The following is a 19,983-nucleotide window of genomic DNA, read 5'->3' as shown; positions in this document are numbered from 1 at the left end:
AAGTAAAATTCTCGCTATTTGCCGATGACACGATACTATATAGAGAGAACCCTAAAGATCCCACCAAAAAACTATTAGAACTGATCAATGAATTCAGTAAAGTAGCAGGTTACAAAATAAATATTCAGAAGTCAGTGGCATTTTTATACACCAATGATGAACTTTCAGAAAGAGAAATTAAGAAAACAATCCCATTTACAATTGCGTTGAAAACAATAAAATACCTGGGAATCAAATTAACCAAGAAGGTAGAAGACCTATTTTGAGAAAATTGTAAGTCATTGAAAAAATAAATTGAAAAATATACAAATAAATGGAAACACATACTGTGTTCATGGGTAGGAAGAATCAATATTGTTAAAATGGCCATACTATCCAAAGCAATCTATAGATTCAATGCAATCTCTATCAAAATACCAATGGCATTTTTCATAAGGCTAGAACAAACAATCCTAAAATTTATATGGAGCCATACCCCGAATAGCCAGGGCAATCTTGAGAGAGAAGAACAAAGTTGGAGGTATCACATAACCTGATATCAAACTATACTACAAGGCTACAGTAATCAAAACAGCATGGTACTGGCATAAAAACATATACATTGATCAATAGAACAGAACAGAGAGCCCAGAAAAAAATCTATGCCTGTATACTCACTTAATATATTACAAAGGAAGTAAGAATATACCATGGAGTTAAGACAGTCTCCTCAATAAATGGTGTTGGGAAAATTGGACAGATACATGCAAAAAAAGGAGCTGGACCATCTTCTTACACCATATATGAGAACAGACTCAAAATGGATTAAAGACTGAAAAGTAAGACCCAAAACCATAAAACTTTTAGAAGAAAACATAGGCAGTAAACTCTCTGATATTACTAACAGGAATTTCTTTTCAGATATATCTCCTCGGGCAAGGGAAACAAAAGAAAAAATAAACAAATGAGACTACATAAAATTAAAAAGCTTTGTACAGCAAAGGAAACTATCAACAAAACAAAAAGACAATCTACCGTTTGGGAGAAGATATTCGCTAATGATACATCTGATAGGGGTTAATATCCAAAATATATAAAGAACTCATGCAACTCAACAACAAAAAACCAAACAATCCAATTAAAAAATGGGCAGAAGACCTGAACAGATACTTCTCCAAAGAGGAAATACAGATGGCTAACAGACATAGAAAAGATGCTCAAGGTCATTAATCATCAGAGAAATGCAAATTAAAACCACAATGAGATATCACCTCATACCTGTCAGAATGGCTATCATCAATAAATCAAAAAACAGCAAGTGTTGGTGAGGATGCGGAGAAAAGCGAACCCTCATACATTGTTGGTAGGATTGCAAATTGGTACAGCTGCTATGGAACAGTATGGAGATTCCTCAAAAACTTAAAAATAGATATACCTTTTGACCCAGAAATTGCACTGCTGGGTATTTATCCAAAGAAAACCAAAACAATAATTCGTAAAGATCTATGTACCCCAATATTTATGGCAGCACAATTTACAATAGCCAAGATATGGAAGCATCTCAAATGCCCATCAACAGATGATTGGATAAAGAAATTATGGTTCATATATACAATGCAATATCACTCAGCCATTAAAAAACAGGAAATCCTACCATTTGCAACAATATGGATGGACTTAGAGGTTATTATGCTGAGTGAAATAAGTCAGACAGAGAAAGATAAATACCATATGATTTCACTTATATGCGGTATCTAAGGAACAACAACAAAAAAGAACTAATTAAAAACAGACTCACAAATATAGTGGACAATTTGGTGACGGACAGAGGGGAGGGGCGTTTGCAGGCTGGGAGAAAGGGGTGAAGGGTTAAAGAAGTACAAATTAGTAGTTGATAGCTGGGCACTGGGAGCATGGCAGAAGGAATGCAGTTAGCATTAATATGACAGCTAAGTGCAGGGCCGAGGGAGGGAGCAATTTGGGGAATCATTTTATGAACATTATAGATGTCTATCCAATGTACTGTATACTTGAAACTAATTTAAAAATATATTTTTAAAAATCAAAAAAGAAAAAGAAACCTCATGGGATCTTAAAAAAAAAAGGAACCATCAAGTGTTAAGCAATAGCAACTCTCATTTGCTGCTGCTGGGGAGGAAATCTGAAGAACTATGAAAAACTGGGAGAATCTACTACATCTAACCACATGCCTGCCCTATGTTCTAGCAACATGACTTTTAGGTAGATCCAAACACAAATGAACACATGTGACATATATAGGAATGTCATATATAGGAATGTTCAGAGAAGCTTTATTCATAATAGCTAAAAAGGAGAAAGGATCCAAATGTCCACTAACACACAAAGGGCTAAATATGTTACAGTATCTCCATACAATAAGTTTTAACAATATAATAATTTTCTTTGTAATGAAGTCCTGATACACCTAACAGCATGGCTGAATCTCACATTAGATTGAGTGAAAAGAAGCCAGACTCACAGTACATACTCCATGATACTATTTAGATGAAGCTGAAATACAGGAAAAATCAGTCAGTGGTGACAGATGTCAAAGCAGTGGTTACCCTCCAGGGGAGGTAAGACTGGCAAGAGCCATGAAGGAATCTTCTGAGGTATTAGAAACAACCTAAATCTTGGCCTACGTGATAATTTACCTAAGTACATACATATGTAAAAAAATAAGCTATACATGAAAAAAAAGAGTGCTTCACTCACTTTACTGTATGTTACACTTCAATAAAAGTTTTTTAAAGCTGTGTTGTTCTCTCTATCTATTCTCTACCAGTAAAGAAATCACAACTCTCATTTTATTTATTCTCCTTGTTTATTAACCACCCCATTAATGACTCATCGGTACCTTTCAAATCAGAAGATTCTGAAATGTTTTTTATCCTATCATGGAGAAAAACATAAATCCTTCCCAGGGATTAAACCAATCCTGAGTCTCAGGTAACACACTGCCTTCTCTCAGAACTCTGACCTTATCTGATCTTATCTGACCTATCAGTTTTCTGTACGTCTCTATGGCAGAATACAACTCCATGATCACACGGCCTAAACCCCTAAAGGCACTGTGTCCATATACTGACGCCCACATGTGGCCACTTGAAGGAGACATTAATTATAACTTAGAAACCAAAACATAGTAGCCTGCAGAAACAGTACCACTTACAAAAGCAGTTGGGACTTGAGGGAGAAAGTCTGTTTATGGAAAACCTGGAATGATGTATATATCGACCACAATTTGGGCAAGATTTGTCTTAAACAAAAAAGTTTGATATTTGATATAACTTCAAAGTTTCAGAGCATCTGAATGAAAGCATACCATCATTGGCTAAATGCTGTAGCCAGTCATACTCCTTCTCTGTCTGTTCAGCCAATCTGTATCTCTCAGCCCATCGAAACAGATCACGAAGAGTTATGAAGCCCTGCTTTCCAGCAAACACTGAAGAACTTCTGCGATAGGACTATTAACATATCGAAACAAATGAAAATGGACAACACCAAGCACATAATAAAACTTATATAAAATCCTTTAGAAACTTAAGCTCTCATAAAAATTATTCATTCCACTAAGATTAATTTTTTAAATGTAAATGAACTGTAATCATTTGAAGATGTTCAAACTCATGTATAAGAAAAAAACAATGAAATTCTGTCTCATATGTCATATAGAAAAAGATTATAAATAATAATACCAATGGTAGCAAACATGCAGAAAAATTAATCCCATAATGTGGGACCATAGTAAGAATGTTAATTATGATTAGCTTTCTGGAAAGTAATTTGACAATGTATAATTCTGATAAAGAACACTTTTAATCCCATTAACTAAATGGGATATTCTCAAAAAAACAAACAAAAAAAAAAACAACTGTAGCTTTGCAAGGTTGACAAGGGAGCACCACACAAAAAGTCTCTTTAGCTATGTCCATTCAAGAACCATATCCATCAGAAAAACAAAAATTGCAGTTTGCCTCTGCCAAACTCCAACCTAAAGAAAATGTTTCAATATTGTCCACAAATACGGAACTATCATCACATAAACTATTGGAAAATTTTTAACATACTAACAAAAAACTAAAAAATAGATATCAACAGGATACATTTTAAAGACAAGATCCTTACTCTGAAAAAAAATAATAAACAGATGAACCGCTCTTTCTACCCAAGGGAAGCTTATCAAACTTTGATCACCAAGTCTAATATTCCATTAGAAACTAAGTTAAGTCATAGAAAGCTGAAATACCTGAAGGTCCAGCATGACTTTAACCAACTTGCTGCAATAGGAAGGTGGCAAACTACACCGCTTGTGCAGGATTGTTTCCAGCTCAGAACTGGGCAATTCATCAAAGTGCAATTCCACAAACCGATTCCTGAAGGCTCTAGAAAGCACCTATGAAAGACACAGAAAAAAACATGGTAAAAAGAGCTTTTTCATTTAATTTTCAAAATGGAGGCTCTACTATTCACCACCAAAAGAAAAAACCCTTCAAAAGAGGTAAAACATCTCAGTCTTTTCAGGGAAGATTTACTACTCAATGCAGTAACAAATGTGAGTAAGGGGACAAATGCTACACACCTTTCTGCCTCCGTAAAGTCCTGGGGGATTCTGAGTAGCAAAAAGCATGAACCGAGGGTGTGCTTTAACAACTTCTTGTGTTTCTGTTATGAGCAATTCACGGTTATCATCCAACAGTCTGTTCAGTGCCTCTAACACATCAGTAGGGGCCAAATTTAATTCATCTAAAATAATCCAATAGCCCTTTCTCATAGCATCAATAAGAACACCTTAGAGGAAATAAACACTAAGAGTTAGTGCATAAATTAGTCCAAAGTTTTAAAAAATGTTATATACAAATCAACAAATCCTAGATTATCAATTTCAAAGCAAATTACTCTTTGCTAGTCATGCCCCAAAATAATTTGTAACATTGAATATCAAGGAAATGCAATTTTCAGTTAAAAAAGTTATTTTTATTTCATGTGGAGAGGAAGCCAAGGCCGACAAATATCACATTTCCAACTTATTTTTCCTCCTGCAGTTTAATTTCATTTAAATCAGCACATTCTCATATCAGTTCTAAGCTTCCCTCTGTTCAATGCTCATCCCATTCTTTTGAGTCTCTAGGAAATAAAGCAACAGTTCAACCATACTCTTCGAAACTTGGCCCTTGTCCTGCGTACACCTGACAAGATTTTAGTGGGGCCCAAAGAAAGCTGAACCACTAAACATCACTCATTAACCATCATGTAGCTCAGGGAAAGAGAAACACCAGCTGTTATGGCAGAAGTCTATGTACCTCAACTGGAAAGGACAAACATTACTTGGGGAAATGGGTCTAAAAATATGAACATCTGCTCTCATGAAATAGAGTAACCTTACCTTCTTTAAACACAAGCTTCCCTGAGGAGTCAGATGTGTAACAACCAATGTACTCTTGAATATCCGTATGTTCATGATTGTTGATACGCACACAGTGGTTACCAGTAGCTGCAGCCAGCCACCGGATTAGGCTTGTTTTACCAACTGATGTCTCTCCCTGAATAAGCACTGGATAAGTTCTTCAAAAGATCAGCCAACAAAGCAATTTAAGAAAAAAAGATAAAAACCAGAATTAATTCAAATAGTGTTAAGAAAAAATGACTATCATTTAATATTATCAAAGAACATTTTTATATACCTATGCACTACTAATGGAATGTTTCTTAAGCCCTGAGAAGACTCTATGTATAGTTCCTCAGAAAAACTAAGGAAATTTCCAAGCTCTCTTGCACTACTTGTGAGAAACAGTAAATGGGACCAGCTGTTACTTAACGAGTAATGGGTGATAAGTATTCATTAGCAAAATATTGAAAAGCAACCTTAAAGATGCCAAAATAATCTGCATCCATACTGCTCCCATCAAAAGAGTATGCTTTGTGCCAGGAGAAAAGTGATAGTATTGACTTTAGGAAGTTAATTATTCACTTAGCCAATAAATAACAATAAAGCACTTTGAAAGCTAAGAAAGTAAGACCAGAATGTCATCAATGCCTATGCTGGTAAAACTGCAGATCAGCAAGAGAAAAGGTCCACACACCCTGCAGAGACAACTCGGACTATATCTCTCAAGTTCAGCTTGACAGAAGATGTGAGAATGTATGTCTCATCTATTGTAGGTTCACTGTCTCCCACTGAAATCCAGTAGCCTTCGACCTGGATAAGCCGACCTCCTCTTGGTTCTGGAATAGGCTGAAAGACACAAAAGTTAAAGAAAGAACCCACAGTCCCATGACAATTACAGCATTCTTTCAGAGAGAGGTGCAAAGTAGGAGAAGAAGTTATCACCGAGAATGCTGCCTTGTTCTGGATGCTTTTGACATTAAATCCATGGGTGAAATATGAAAAAAAATTACTTTGAAGAATAAGAATAATGACATGTATTGGTTTTAATCCATTTCCTATTTGAATACTCACTGGAGGCGCTTGCAGCTCCAGCATTTCACTCCAAGATAACTCATGGATTACAGTGCTAACATTACCCCCAAAGTTTGCTATGAAATATCTTCTTTTATTATTATTTTCACATAGCTCTAGTATAGCGATAGTCTCTGGAAATGACATCGTTCTGTTTATAGCATTCTGGTTTTAGTATTGGTATTTCCATTTATAAAATATAGTAATTCTCAATCACTAAAAATGTCAAATCCTAGAAAACATAGCATTCATACACAGGATGTTAAATGAATGCTGGCAGGAAGTTGCACTTTTTTTTCCTAAATGGGAAAAGGGTTAAAATTCAGGTGGGGGTAGGTGGATTTCAGGAAAAACTTAAATCAAAATAATTTCTCAAATAGTTTGATGCAGTTCTAGTCTCTCACCTATCAAAATTCTCACTCTGATGAAGTATTTTGGTCAAAAACATGTACTTCATATAAACCATGTCCCCCCAAATAGGGCCAGCCAATGTTATACTGAGTGAGGGGGTCTTTGCATTATTACATTCTAGATCCCCTGGAAAATATTAAAAATAAGAGAGACTCTCCAGAGAAACTAATCTATATGGATAATAATTTAGATAATGGCATGATCTTTTGAAGATATGGTGGGAATTATTACATTGATTTACACAAAATTGCTTTTATAGATCAAAATCGTTAAATAGTGGTCAGAGCTATAGTTTCAGAAAAGTATTCTTCTAAAATATTTAGTCCCTTGACTTAAAGCTACAACTTTAGGCACTGTTGTTCAAGGGTTCCACAGTTAAGCTGAGGAGCAGTGGGGGAAGAGAATCATTAAGCCTCCACCATGTGTAACAAGGAACATACACACAAAAAATGAGCAAGTGGAAAAGAATGGTAATGGGGTAACAATCAAAGCAAGCTTGAGTCTTTCTCAATGTTTTACATTTTACTAGAAGTATATATTCATGTGTTACTTGCATAATTTTTAAAAAGAAAAAAATATTGAATCCGAAGTAACCCCCAGTTCCAATGGCTTTTTCCTTCTAAAGAGCAAGCAATCAACATATGAACAAGCCAGCTGGTGAGCCAGTTTTGCTTGGCCTCTTTCAGTACCAGGCTTCAGTAATTTCCTATCAAACTGAAATGGTTGTTGTGTAGAAGAGAAAAAAAAAAAAAGCCCAACCATCAATCAGAAGGAAAGTGTATACATAAACTACGTATAAGCATCCAATGAAATGCTCTGTGACTATTAGAAAGTATATCACAGTGACCTCTGGTACAGACACAAAAACTTATCAAGGATATATTTAGGCTAAAAAAAGGAAGCTACGGAACATTCTTATGAGACAGTCTCATTTATATCATTTATATTACGTATAAGAATTTTCCTTGACAAATGTACACACACAATCAGAAGTTGAATATATAAGAAAGTAAAATAAATATACATATAATTTAGATAGAAAGTACTGTTTACAGGGTTTAAATCTCCAAAGAGTAGGATTATTAGGAATTGTCACCATCTAAGACATCAAATAATGTAAGTCTTTGGAACAAACATATTTATAATTAGAAACAAGTTCTATAAAAAACTAAACACCTCAAAATTTCATCATTCAACATTTCATTTATGTTAAACAAGTCAAAAATAAAACATACCTGCTTCAGCAGACTTTTAATATTGCCAGAGACAATGTGTTGACAAATGAGTTTCTGAACTATTGGGTGTGAGGCCCTGTCAAGCTGTGTTAAAAAACCCAAGCAAAAGCCCTAGGAAAAACACAAATATGCATAACACTAATTACCCTTCTGCAATAACAGGCCAACTTATTTCAAAAACAAAATTAAATCTCTTGGGTGGTACTGGTTCCCAGAACAACTTTTAAGTGTGATACAATGGTAGAAAACGGTCAGGGTTGCTCTGGTATGAAATGTTCTGGGCAAATATGACTAAATGGAAAGCACAGGCAACCCCAGCATATGCATCCTCATCCTCTCCCTTCCCATGGTAAGTCCATCCATCCAAACCCAGACTTTAGAAAGACCTCATAGAGGGAGCGCTGAATGTTGCTACATGGATTGGACGCTGCAAATCGCAGGGCCCTGCAGAGAGTCCGAAGGCTGTAGTGAGGTTTATGGCCGGTCCCGTCCACCAATGTTGTCCCAGACTCTTTCCGCACATCTCTGTAGAAGCTACAAAGAGGATGCACTTCAGCTGATTTTATTAATTAATAAGTATTCGTTATCTGGCTCTTATTCCCATTTCTTTACAGAAGGTCCAAAAGCCATTTTTAGATAAGATAACCAAGCTTATATACAACTACCTAAAGCATGCTTCAAAACTTCTGACATTCTTTTTAAAATCTATTTTCCCACACTTAGAGGTCATTTTTCAAAATTGAGATCTACCAATTTCCTTAAAGGATGGAAAGAGGAGAGAGGGGAGAAACTTACGATCCTTAACAAAAAGATAGTGAAATATGAGAAGTCCTTAAGAGAATAGACAGAGTTGGCTGTAATATGAGAGGCAAATGAAGTTCCTGTGTAATCCATAATGGTGATGAATAAGCACACAGAAAACAAGTCACAATGTTTTGAAAGACTATAATCAATGACAATTATTATTATTATTATCATTATTATCATTACCATACACTTTAGAAGTCCAGAAGATGACAAGATGAAAGAAGTTTCAGACAAATATCAAGTGCAAGAAATTCAAAAATTCATTAAATTTGTAATTAGCTACCACAAGATCAAGTGGTATGTGTCATAGATGAAATCCAAGTTCTTGTCCAAATAGGCTTTGGCTTGCCTCTTTAAAATCTAGCTATACATTCTTTCTTTAGTTAGGAAAATCCAAGGGAATTCATAAGGTTCCAACTTTAAAACAGAAATCTAAATAAGAACCCTTCTGTCTTCTCTACTTAGAAGTCGGGGGAAAAAAAAAAAGAGGAAAAAATATATATGCACAAGGCACACATTTTTATGCTCAGAGGAAAAGTTTATAAACAAAAGAACACCTACTTTATAATTCCTTGCACTGTGCTCTTGCTCACACTCAATCCTTTTAGATAATCCACAATAAGAATCTGTAAGTCTTCTTTACTTTCCAATTCTTCTACATAAAGTTCTGTGAACCTGTAAGGCAATGATTATTACCTAATAACCACTTTTTAGGAGGTTAATACAGCTATTCCGACAATAAAAAATGGAAAACAAGTTATGTAAACTCATTTTAACTGTCTGCAGTATAAAATATAAAAGTTTTTAACTTGAGATACAAATCGACTATAATGAAATAAATACTGTAACTGTTACCAAAAATTCTACTATCATTACTTCTATAAAATGAAGTTTTATAGGCCTTGCAAGAAACAATTACAAAAATAAATATTTATCCTCATTTTCGTAAGGTGTTTCTGATAACTACGTGACATAAAAAATACATGCAACAACAACAAAAAAAACCCCTCACCATGAAAAATAAAAGTTGGAACAAAGGAAAATACAAACTTATAGTTTATAAAATCCTCCTAAGAAGCTTTTATTAATTTCATAATAGAAGAAGGGATCTAATACAATTTTAAAACTATTTTAAAACTCAAAATTCACCAAAGGTTACCAACAATAAATAAGGTCATTTATCTTTTTCCAAGTGCTACATATATAAAACACCAACTACCAAGTACCTTGTTCATGTCCGTCAGTGCTTAATGATGAAAACTAAAATTTAAAAGACCGTTATAAATCATTAGCCTTACCTAAGAGGACTTTGTTCCTATCATGCATAGTTTAAGTTATGTTATACTGTTATATTGTTATGTGAAGTTTTTCTAATAGCTACAAAGCTATTTGAAGGAAAGATTTGTTTTCAATAATATCTATGAGCCACTAAGTGTCATACTAAGAACCTAAACAAAAAAAATTCTCTAGTGTTCTAGAATTTTCCATATTCTTACCACCTATAGAAAGTAAAGAAATATGACAAATAAGAAAGATTCGTCTATCAGTGGTAAAGAAATTTCAAGCATTGTTACGGGGTGTGGTTATGTTGCTATTGCCAATTGCTAAATAAAAAGAATTAAAAAAAAAAGTCTCCAGAACCAGGCCATGCTCCCTCACCTGTTTCTTATTCCTGGTGGGAGATTTCTTTTGCCCACATCAGTTGCTGGATTCATACAGGCAAATAAACGAAAGTCAGGATGACGAACAAGTGGTTCTGTTAAGAGAAAATTATAAATTCTCAATAAATCAGGTGATCAGCAACAAGTCCCCAGGGGAAGACTAACAAATTCCACAGAACTCCGGGCCAAATGACCCTGTTCAGGCCCAGCAAAGTTGTTGCTGGCTACTCAAACCATCCTTGCCTTTTCTGAAACCCATTGAAATCAGTTTCCAGACCTATGTATACAACTTAATCTTATGCTGCCATTCCACCGTCATTTATAACTGTGGTTGTGCACTGTTACTTACGTTTTATCACCTGGTTCACCAGTACATATTTTTGTCACTGAGCATGCATGTCTACTATCCACTATTGAAATGCCTTGACAAATTATCTTATTCTTTGCGTTCCCCATGCCACTTAACAATAGGACTTTGCAGAAAATTAACATCTAGGAAATGCATAAATCCCACCAGGAGGCCCATGTAATCCACCTAACCAAGAGAATCTTACTCTAAAGAGGCCAAAAGGCCCACCACCACCAAGTCAGACCCCAAGGGGATCAAGTACTACCTGTGTCCCCACGATCCAGCAACACCAGGGAGCCAGAAGAGCCTTCAAGTAAACCACTGAGACATTCTAATGTTTCTGGAGCAGCCAGATTAATCTCATCCAACAAGATCCACTCTCCTTTCTTTACAGCCTGAGCTAATGTACCCTAGAAGATGATCAAGTAAATCAGTAAGAACCTATTTCAAATAAAGACACACTCACCAAAAGCAGTTATAGAAACAGGGTTAGAAAACTGAGGCAAGGGCATACCTCTCCTATTTGACAAGCTTATGACTTAAATGCCAAATGGCTACCAGCTCTTTACCCTAGTTAAGGCCAAGTTAACTTTTTAAAAATGTCTAAAAGAGTCAGGGAATATCTCTGAGCCTAAGAGCATGATGCAATAAACTAGATCATCTCATTATATGGATGGTGAAGCAAATGATAACTTAATAATATTTAGTTTCAAGGTACCCAAATGGTTATTAAAAGCACCCAAAATAAACACAGGGTCAATCTATAAATATACCAAGATCAGTTAAATGACTAAACCAAGAATGTATATACTGATTGTAGTACATAGCCTTTCACAGTTGCTGAAAAATATCAAAATGAATCTTTCCTAGCTCTGCTGCACTGATTTTATCGCTTAAGAGTTCTATTTCCAAGAGCAATGAAAAATAAATCTTATAGTTGGCACATAAAAACTGAATTATTTTACTATTATTAAACTGCTTTACATAATGATTCTGATAAAACAAATTTTAAAAAAAGAAACAGAACAAATGTATTAAACTCCAATGTAAAGTCATGAAATAGGTATAAACCTTGAGAGCTCTTGACATTTAAATTGGTTATCCCAGAAAAAAATCATAGTAAAATTAATCACTAGTGACCAAATTTCTCACATCAGAGCACATATGGTTGAGTGACCTCTCTTACGAAAACACCATCTCAAGTAAGATTCCCACCTCCCTTAGGGTGTGGTTTAAAAATTGGCACAGAAACAATTCTTTAAAATAAAAATTTTAAAAGCTTAGGTCATGAACATTTAATTAGGCTGATCCTTCCCACAGGGTCATAGTAAAGAAAATTGTAGAGCTACCCATGCACTGGAATCAAATATGAGGCCTGAAGTAAATGGACCCATTTAGCTTGCTTGCTCACTGCTGTGCACACGAGCACACGCACACTGTACATACACACACACACACACACACACACACACACACACACACAGAGAAAGAGGAGGAGGAGGGAGGGAGAGAGAAATAGGGAGAGAGAGAAAGCGTACATGTGGGAGGAAACAATAAAGAGTTCACTAGTTGTCCTCAACTGCCCTCTTTAAAAATAAAAATAGTGCTTATCAAGACTTTATAATTTCCATAAAGAATATTTTCAAAATCTATCCCCCAAAAATTATTTCATTGTTTATTAAATCTTAAACAGCAAGCACTAAAAATCTCAACATGAAGAGCATATAAAATAGAAGCCTGTCCAAAACTTGCATTTTGCATTGAATCAACAGTTTTTTAACATAAATAACTAAGGTAAAATACCTCTACAAATGCAAATAATAGGGCATTTTCAGTCATTTTCATCTGCTGTTGGGCATGGTTGAGTCTAAGACCAAATGTTTCCCATTTCTCTTTTAGGAGTAACCCTAGAAAAGAATAAAAACAAGAATTTAACACATTTTGAGTTGTAATATACATAACTTACACAACAAACATACAATTAATCTACAGAAAAATCAAACATTTTAGACAGAAATGTAAAAAAATAAGTCCAAACACTTGCTAACTATGTGCTAGTTACTAATCAGTTCATTTATGTGCATATGTATATGTATTAGTAAACTGTTTTATCCCTCACAACAACCCTTTGAAGTAGGTACTCCTATTTCCATTTTATAAATGAAGAAGCACAGAGATGGTAACTTAGATGTAGAAAGCCCCTTAGATGTAGAATCTGGGTTTTTGGAAATAACCTATTTTTCTAAGAAAATATAACTGACTGACCACTAACTGGTACTTGTACAACAACATCACCAACTATTTGTTCTTATGGAAAGCAGGCCTGGAACCACGGAGCAACAATACTTCAAAATCAGTCATCTTTGCCCTAAGTCCTAGAAAGTTCCAATTTGTATTGCTTCATTCTTTCCTCAAAATCTTCTCCTAATTCTGCTGAGCCCCAGGCTCACACCCTCCTACACTAGCAGTCTGGGCTGCATTCTTACCAGTTTTGCTCTCTTTTCCATCTTTGTTGATAGCCGACTTGTGCACATGTTGCATTAGTCTGAGGAGATCGTGCCACCGTTTCTGCCTGTAACAAGTCTGAATGTGGCCCAAGAATGTAAAGTTTTGCTTCTTGGAAAACGTCTGGGCAAAGAGTTCCTCAAATGCCTCCCGTAAGGGTAGCCAAATAAGCTTATGGGCCACTGGTTTGTAGCTGGAAAAAAAAAATGACAAATGTGATTCACAAACTTCTGAAGCTAATAAAAATTAGAAAGCATGCCTTAGAAAACAGGAATAAGTCTAAGCTTTGATTTAATCGAAATCAGATCCCCCTCTCTTTCCACAGCAAGTGTTTGAAGGGCCTATACAAAAGGTAAAAATTAGTATTAAATAAACGACATTATGAAAAAAATTTGAAATTCTTAGTTGGGCACTGAAAGGCATGTCTTTTATTTTACTAACATGTTTAAATAAAATCATGTGTATGACTTAACGATAAAACATATTTTAAGACTGACCAAAATGTTTTCAGAATATTTTAGGAAAAACTACAACATCTGAAATTGATTTAGTTATGCAAAGTAAACTCAGTTCATGCTTTCTCAATTGAGGGGGGAAGGATATCCCAAAAACATAAATATTGGGGGATGGAGAGGGCCAAAAAAATCTTAGCTATTACAATAGTCTGTGACCCTCCAAAGCTCAACTTTTTATTTCATAGTATTTAGATTCTCTCTTATTCCTTAGCATTTAATTTCTCTGGTTTAAATTTTAATTTAAAGTTTGTTGCAAAGGGTAGAGGGGAAGAGAGAAGGGAGCGGTAGATGGGGGAAAAAATTTAAAATAATTTCTTTAAGTTAAAAAAAAAAAAAAAATTAGTCTATGGCCATGCCACCCTGAACAAGCCCGATGACTGATCTTGGAAGCTAAGCAGGGTCGGGCCTGGTTAGGACTTGGATGGGAGACCACCTAGGATGACCAGGTGCTGTAGGCATAAATAATAATAAATTTTTAAAAAATTAAGCTATAAAAAAAAAAGTTCGTAGGAGCAAGTTAATAATGAAAAGAGTTGAGAAATACTGCTCTAGCTAAAATACAAGTTGCCCAAGCAGCATTAACTGTTCTAAGACAATCTCAAGTACATAATTTTCCATAGCCTAAGATATTAAATACTACAATTCAAGGATAATTGCATAAATTTTATTTCCAAGAAAAATAATTTAAGTTGAGAAATGAAATGATACCCAAATATGTTTCAGAAGTCAAGCCCAGAGAACTTATGGATACTATTTACTCATTGGCCTCTGAGGGAGGAACAATGAGATGAGTAAAACCCAATGCCCTGATACTAAAGATTTATGGAAGAGTCTGATTCCAGAAAGAAAAAGTATGAGAACTTCATACTCAGTTTTACTTACTAGTAAACACTAACACATTAGTAAAGTCATTTCTTTACTCCATTTATTCACCAAAAATTTACTGAGCACCTGTCATGTCTTAGGCACCAAGTAAACAAGACCTACAAGGTCCTGCCTCTTTGCAGCTTGCAACTTAATCAAGGAGAGTGTGGCTAGAGCTCAGCAGCAGAGCTAAAGGAAAGATATTATGTCAGAGAAATGCCAGTGCCAGATTATGAAGGGCCTCCCAGGCCAAAATAAAGTCTTTGAATTATATTCTAAATGGACTGAGAAGTCACTGGGGGGATTTGAGAAAGAGAATGATGTGATGTGATTATACTTTAAAAGTCTCACTGTAACTACTAAATGGAAGACATACTATAGGGAGGTTAGGAGCAGAAGCAAAGATGAAGAGATCTATGCACTGGACCAGGCAGATGAACTAGAATGACAACAGTAGAAGTGGTGAGAAAGTCAACAAAATACACTTTATTTAAATAAAATTGCTAGTCTTAAAGATAATAATATAAACAGAATTCAAAGCTAACTGAAGGAGCAGAGTAATGAATAAGGACACAGTGCTCAAGAAAGACTGCCTGGGTTCAAATCATGGACCAGCCATTACCTTGAACAAAGTACTTAATCCTTATGTCCTTTAAATCTCTCATGTGTAAAATGAGAATAATTATCAGTCTGTGCTTCACAGTAGTTAAGAAGGCCAAATGAGTTAACACAGATAAAGGACTCAACTGAGTGCCATGTAAGAGTTAGCTGTTCTAATTATCACCATTATTAATTAGCTTGGTCTACTGAATTCATGAAAGAAGCTGCTTAATATTTCGAATGAGACTGAGTTTCTTAAAAGTTTATTCATTTAACACTGAGCATAGTGGCTGAAACAGTTAAGTCAACATGTTTCCAGTGACTAAAAAATGAGCAGGAATACATAAATTTCACAAAAGAAAAAACAAAAAACAAAATGAACTATGTAACATGAATACTCAATGGGAACCAACCTGACATCTGGTAGAGCTGATGTCTCAAACTATAAACCATTACAGGGCAGTGTTTCCAAAGTATCTTCTGCAGAGAAAAGATGCCATAGGAGCAACCTAAAGGCCGGGGGGTGGAGTAACTCAGGTTCTACCTGCTACATACAGTGAGGCTGGATATAACAGTTCATTTGAAAATGGCTAAAACAAAGGAAAATGACTCTCTAACATTATAAGATAATATATGAAAGAACATGAAGTATAAAAGCAACATAAAACAGTACATGCTGCATAACTGAAATGATGGACAAGTCTCTTCATCTTGGGGTCAGGATTCTGAGTTTGTAAGCATGCACTTCTGCCCTGCTCTCTCTGGTGCAGTTTCCTTTATGGATCTTCCCTTGGGTAATGAGGAGGAGGAGGAGGAAGGGGGTTGGCTGTTTTATTTCTAGTTCTATGAGATCTTTAATTTTCCTCCCATGTTTTTCTTTCTTTCATTGCTAACTTCTTCAAGGGTCCCTTCCCCTTCTCTATGCATCTCCTTTTCCCGCAGAGGTTGCCCCTCCCAGTCACCTTCCCCCATGGTCAGTACTGTGAAACCATGCTCTGCATTTTGCCAATTTGTGCTAGATTTCCTCTTTCTGGAATGACTTTATCTGCTTCATCTAAGTCCTCTGTGTCCTCTACTCTTTTTCATAGTCTCATAAGCTCTCTCCAGCCCCAACTCTGCTGAAATTTGGTTTAGATCTCTGCTCAAAGTTAATTTGAAGGTCTATGTGCGGCCTACCAGAAACATACTTTAAATATGACAGAAATGAGTTAATAATAAAACGAAGGAAAAAGACACACCAGACTAACACTCATCAAAAAACAAGGAGGTATGTACACTAACAAAGATCAGAAGGCAATCTGTAGTAATGTAATGTAAGAGTATAATGAACTTTCAGACCTTACTTTTATAAGGTGTCTTTATCTTTAATAATTTTTTAAAAATAAATTTAAAGAACAGATTTGCAACTAGATTAATTAGGTCTATAAATTTTTTATTAATTTTAACCATCGTATTTCATACATGCAGAATGTCTAAGTTATAGAACATTACAGAACAGATGAAACTAACCACACATCCCCTTCTCTATCTCATCTCCCTGCCTACTCCTAAATTTTGTTTTTCCACTCCCTTACCTTTTTAAAATCATTTTTGGTCTTACCATTTTATACACAAAGATTCTTAAGGGAGTGATCTATGCATCACAATGTTATATATTAAAAGATTTGATTCATACCACTTTCCAATAATACAAAAGTATAGAAAGCAAAGTATACTTCCAATCATACAAAAACTGAAGTACATGTAAGTTTTCTTTTGATAACTGATGCTAACCCACTGAGAAGAAAACTTGGCTATTTATTCTTTTCAACAAATTGACACCAAAACAAAATTCCAGTTATCATACTGATTCCAACCTTTTGTATTATCAACTGCGTCAGGCCACAAATGGTCTCCTGTGTACTTGTTACACTTAAAACTACTTGCGATGGCTAACATAACACTATAAATTCTTTTTTTTTTTTTAATAATTTAAATTTTACAAACCCTGTGTCAAAGACTGATTTTCAGTAGATTGCAGTGAGGGAGCTGCTCTGTTATGTATGAAACACCAACCCATAGGCAGGTCGTCTACAAATAGTTTAGCACCAGGCTCCCCACAAACATGCAGTGTGTGACAGGCGAAAACACTATAAATTCTTAGAAGAGACAGACCCAGTCCATGCTCAGTTAGTATGAGACTAATGCCATTTGTGTTAGGAATACTTAACAGTAGGCTATTACTGAAGACACATATAGAATAGTGAGAAATACACAGGATAGATATGCCTAGTTAAATAAAAAATTCCATATATACTAAGAACATGTTGTCAGGAATCTCAATGAGGGAATGGGGGAATTAAATGTCAATTAATTGAACAGAAGTAAAATAACAAAGTAGAAAGATCATTGGGGAAAAATAAAGTGAAAGCAGAATTAAGAGTAGGAGCGGTAAGCCTCAGCTAATTAATTTTAAGACAGAATATGAATTTAAAAGCATTAATTAGGTACATAATTAATGATATGTGTAGAGCAGAACATAAATAATGGGTTGGGAGGGTAAGAAACGAAAAAGCTCCAATCGAAGCAGGACTCCAAATTAGCACTATGCCCAGAGCAAGGAGGGATATGAGACAAGAGTGAAAATAAAAATACTGCCGCAGCATAACGTGGTCTTCAAAATAAAAGAGATAAATAAAGAGCTTTCTATCGGATGCCATAAAGAAAAAAAAACACAATAAATTTTATTATTTTATGCCTTTAAGGACTTTTTAAAGCAATTATTCAGAGTTAACAGGACAGGTTCTAATATTGCTCAAAATAAGGTATGCAGTAGCATCTACCAGTTCTACAGCCTTCAGCATAAACTAAAATTTTTCATGAAACTAATATATTCAAAAACACCAAGGCAGAATAACATTTTAATGACCTCGGTGGAGTCCCATAAGCAACATTTAACAAAGTAGAGAGCTACTTAATGTTTCAAAGGTAAGTGAACTTTGGGAGAATCTAGTTCAAGGTAGTGTGACAAACAAGAACAAATCCTTTAGATAAACAACTATACACACAAATATTAGTTGATTACATACTTGTCTTTATTTTCCTTCCTCTTCCAGCAGGATCTTTGAGAGCAAGGCACTTGTGTTTTTTAAAATGAAGAGAATCATTTATATACCCAAAAGCTCCTCAAATTCTAATAAACACCCTGTAGGAGTTGGGGGTAGGGTGCAAGTCTTTGAACATTTTCCCAAGGCTAATTTTGAGCTTTGTAGGAGAACAGTATTTCATACCTCAAACTGTGAATACAAAATAACAAGAAAAAAAATTTAAAATGCACTTACCCTCCAAGCAAGTCTGCAGTGTCACTCTGTTGATTCATATTGACAACCCGCAAACGGTGGCCTTTGAGAAAAAAAAGAGCAAAATGGTCATTTCAAAAATTTATAGACTGAAAATACCCAGTATGATGATCCTTAAGGATGTGCAGACATGGGCACAGGGCAAATCTTTAAATGTGCATTTCCTCTGATCCTTTCATTTTACTTTCAAGTATCTTACTCATTCAAAAATTTCACCTAACCTAGAGAGGTATTACAAGATTTACTGTATATTACTGCTCTAGTATCAGATAACTGAAAACAACAACAAAAATCCTTCAGTAAATCAATGTCTATAAATTAGAATTAAATAAATATCCAATGTGGGTATTATTTAGCCATTAGAATAGAAATGAGGCAGTTCTGTTTTTAAAGATTTCCAATTTGCTTAACTAAATGCGATACATAGAACATAATCCCATTTGTTTCCAAATAAAACCAAATCTGTATGTAAATGTATTTGCAGACCACAGATTAGAACTAAAAAATTCGGTACTAATCGTTAACAGTGGTTATTTCCAGGGAAAGGGAGTGGAACTTTTTAAATGCCAATGTTCTTTGGACTTTATTTAAAAAAAAAAAAATCACCCTAGGAATTACCTGTAACATGAGCCAAGTACTGGACAGTAGATGTTTTGCCAGTCCCAGTCTCCCCTACCAGCAATACGGGTTCCCCTTTGCTAACGCACATTGCGAGCTGTTCAATAAGAACAGAGGATGGCCTTGTAGCAGCAAAAGTGAGCTTCTCCCTGGGAAAGGGAAAGTAAGCAGTTAGAGAAGCAGGCTGCAAGCCTCTTAGTGTTGCTTTGAGCAACCAGATTTTCCAGATTCAACAAACAAGAAAGACAACACAGAGTAACTGTCTTCATGTGATAACAGATGTCCTTACAACATATGACTCGCAGAATTCATTCATTCTACAAACACTAAAGTACACATCTGGTACTTTACCAGGCTCTGGAAATTCAAAACACCAGTAAGATAAGACATTATCTGTACTAGCTATGTCACCTTGAGAAAATGACTTAACCTCTCTAAGCCTAAGTTTCCTCACCTGTAAATTTGGAATAATAACAGTTACAAGCTGTAGTGGGTTGAATAGTCTTCCCCTAAAAATTCATGTCTACCCAGAACCTGTGAATGTGACCTTATTTGGAAAGAGGGCATTTGCGAATATAATAAAGTTAAAATCTTATCATACTAGATTTAAGAGTGAGCCT

General features: G+C 35.2%; 1 protein-coding gene and 1 pseudogene across 1 annotated transcript in view; one reads left to right on the top strand and one right to left on the bottom strand.

Moving 5' to 3' along the window:
* Positions 1–19,983, bottom strand: part of MDN1 (midasin AAA ATPase 1) — a 141,784-nt gene that overhangs the window by 83,104 nt on the left and 38,697 nt on the right. The window contains 14 exon segments of the mRNA XM_039853068.1: positions 3,326–3,467; positions 4,250–4,396; positions 4,583–4,791; positions 5,387–5,565; positions 6,084–6,235; positions 8,107–8,217; positions 8,493–8,640; positions 9,475–9,588; positions 10,573–10,669; positions 11,189–11,333; positions 12,727–12,830; positions 13,410–13,621; positions 18,728–18,788; positions 19,364–19,512. Of these exon segments, the coding sequence (XP_039709002.1) occupies positions 3,326–3,467; positions 4,250–4,396; positions 4,583–4,791; positions 5,387–5,565; positions 6,084–6,235; positions 8,107–8,217; positions 8,493–8,640; positions 9,475–9,588; positions 10,573–10,669; positions 11,189–11,333; positions 12,727–12,830; positions 13,410–13,621; positions 18,728–18,788; positions 19,364–19,512 (1,970 nt within the window).
* LOC120595182 (uncharacterized) lies at positions 14,286–14,401 on the top strand (annotated as a pseudogene).

The sequence above is a fragment of the Pteropus medius genome, unplaced genomic scaffold (assembly GCF_902729225.1).
Source record: "Pteropus medius unplaced genomic scaffold, Ma_sr-lr_union100, whole genome shotgun sequence".
Classification (NCBI taxonomy): domain Eukaryota; kingdom Metazoa; phylum Chordata; class Mammalia; order Chiroptera; family Pteropodidae; genus Pteropus; species Pteropus medius.
This window is presented reverse-complemented; position numbering and strand designations above follow the sequence as displayed.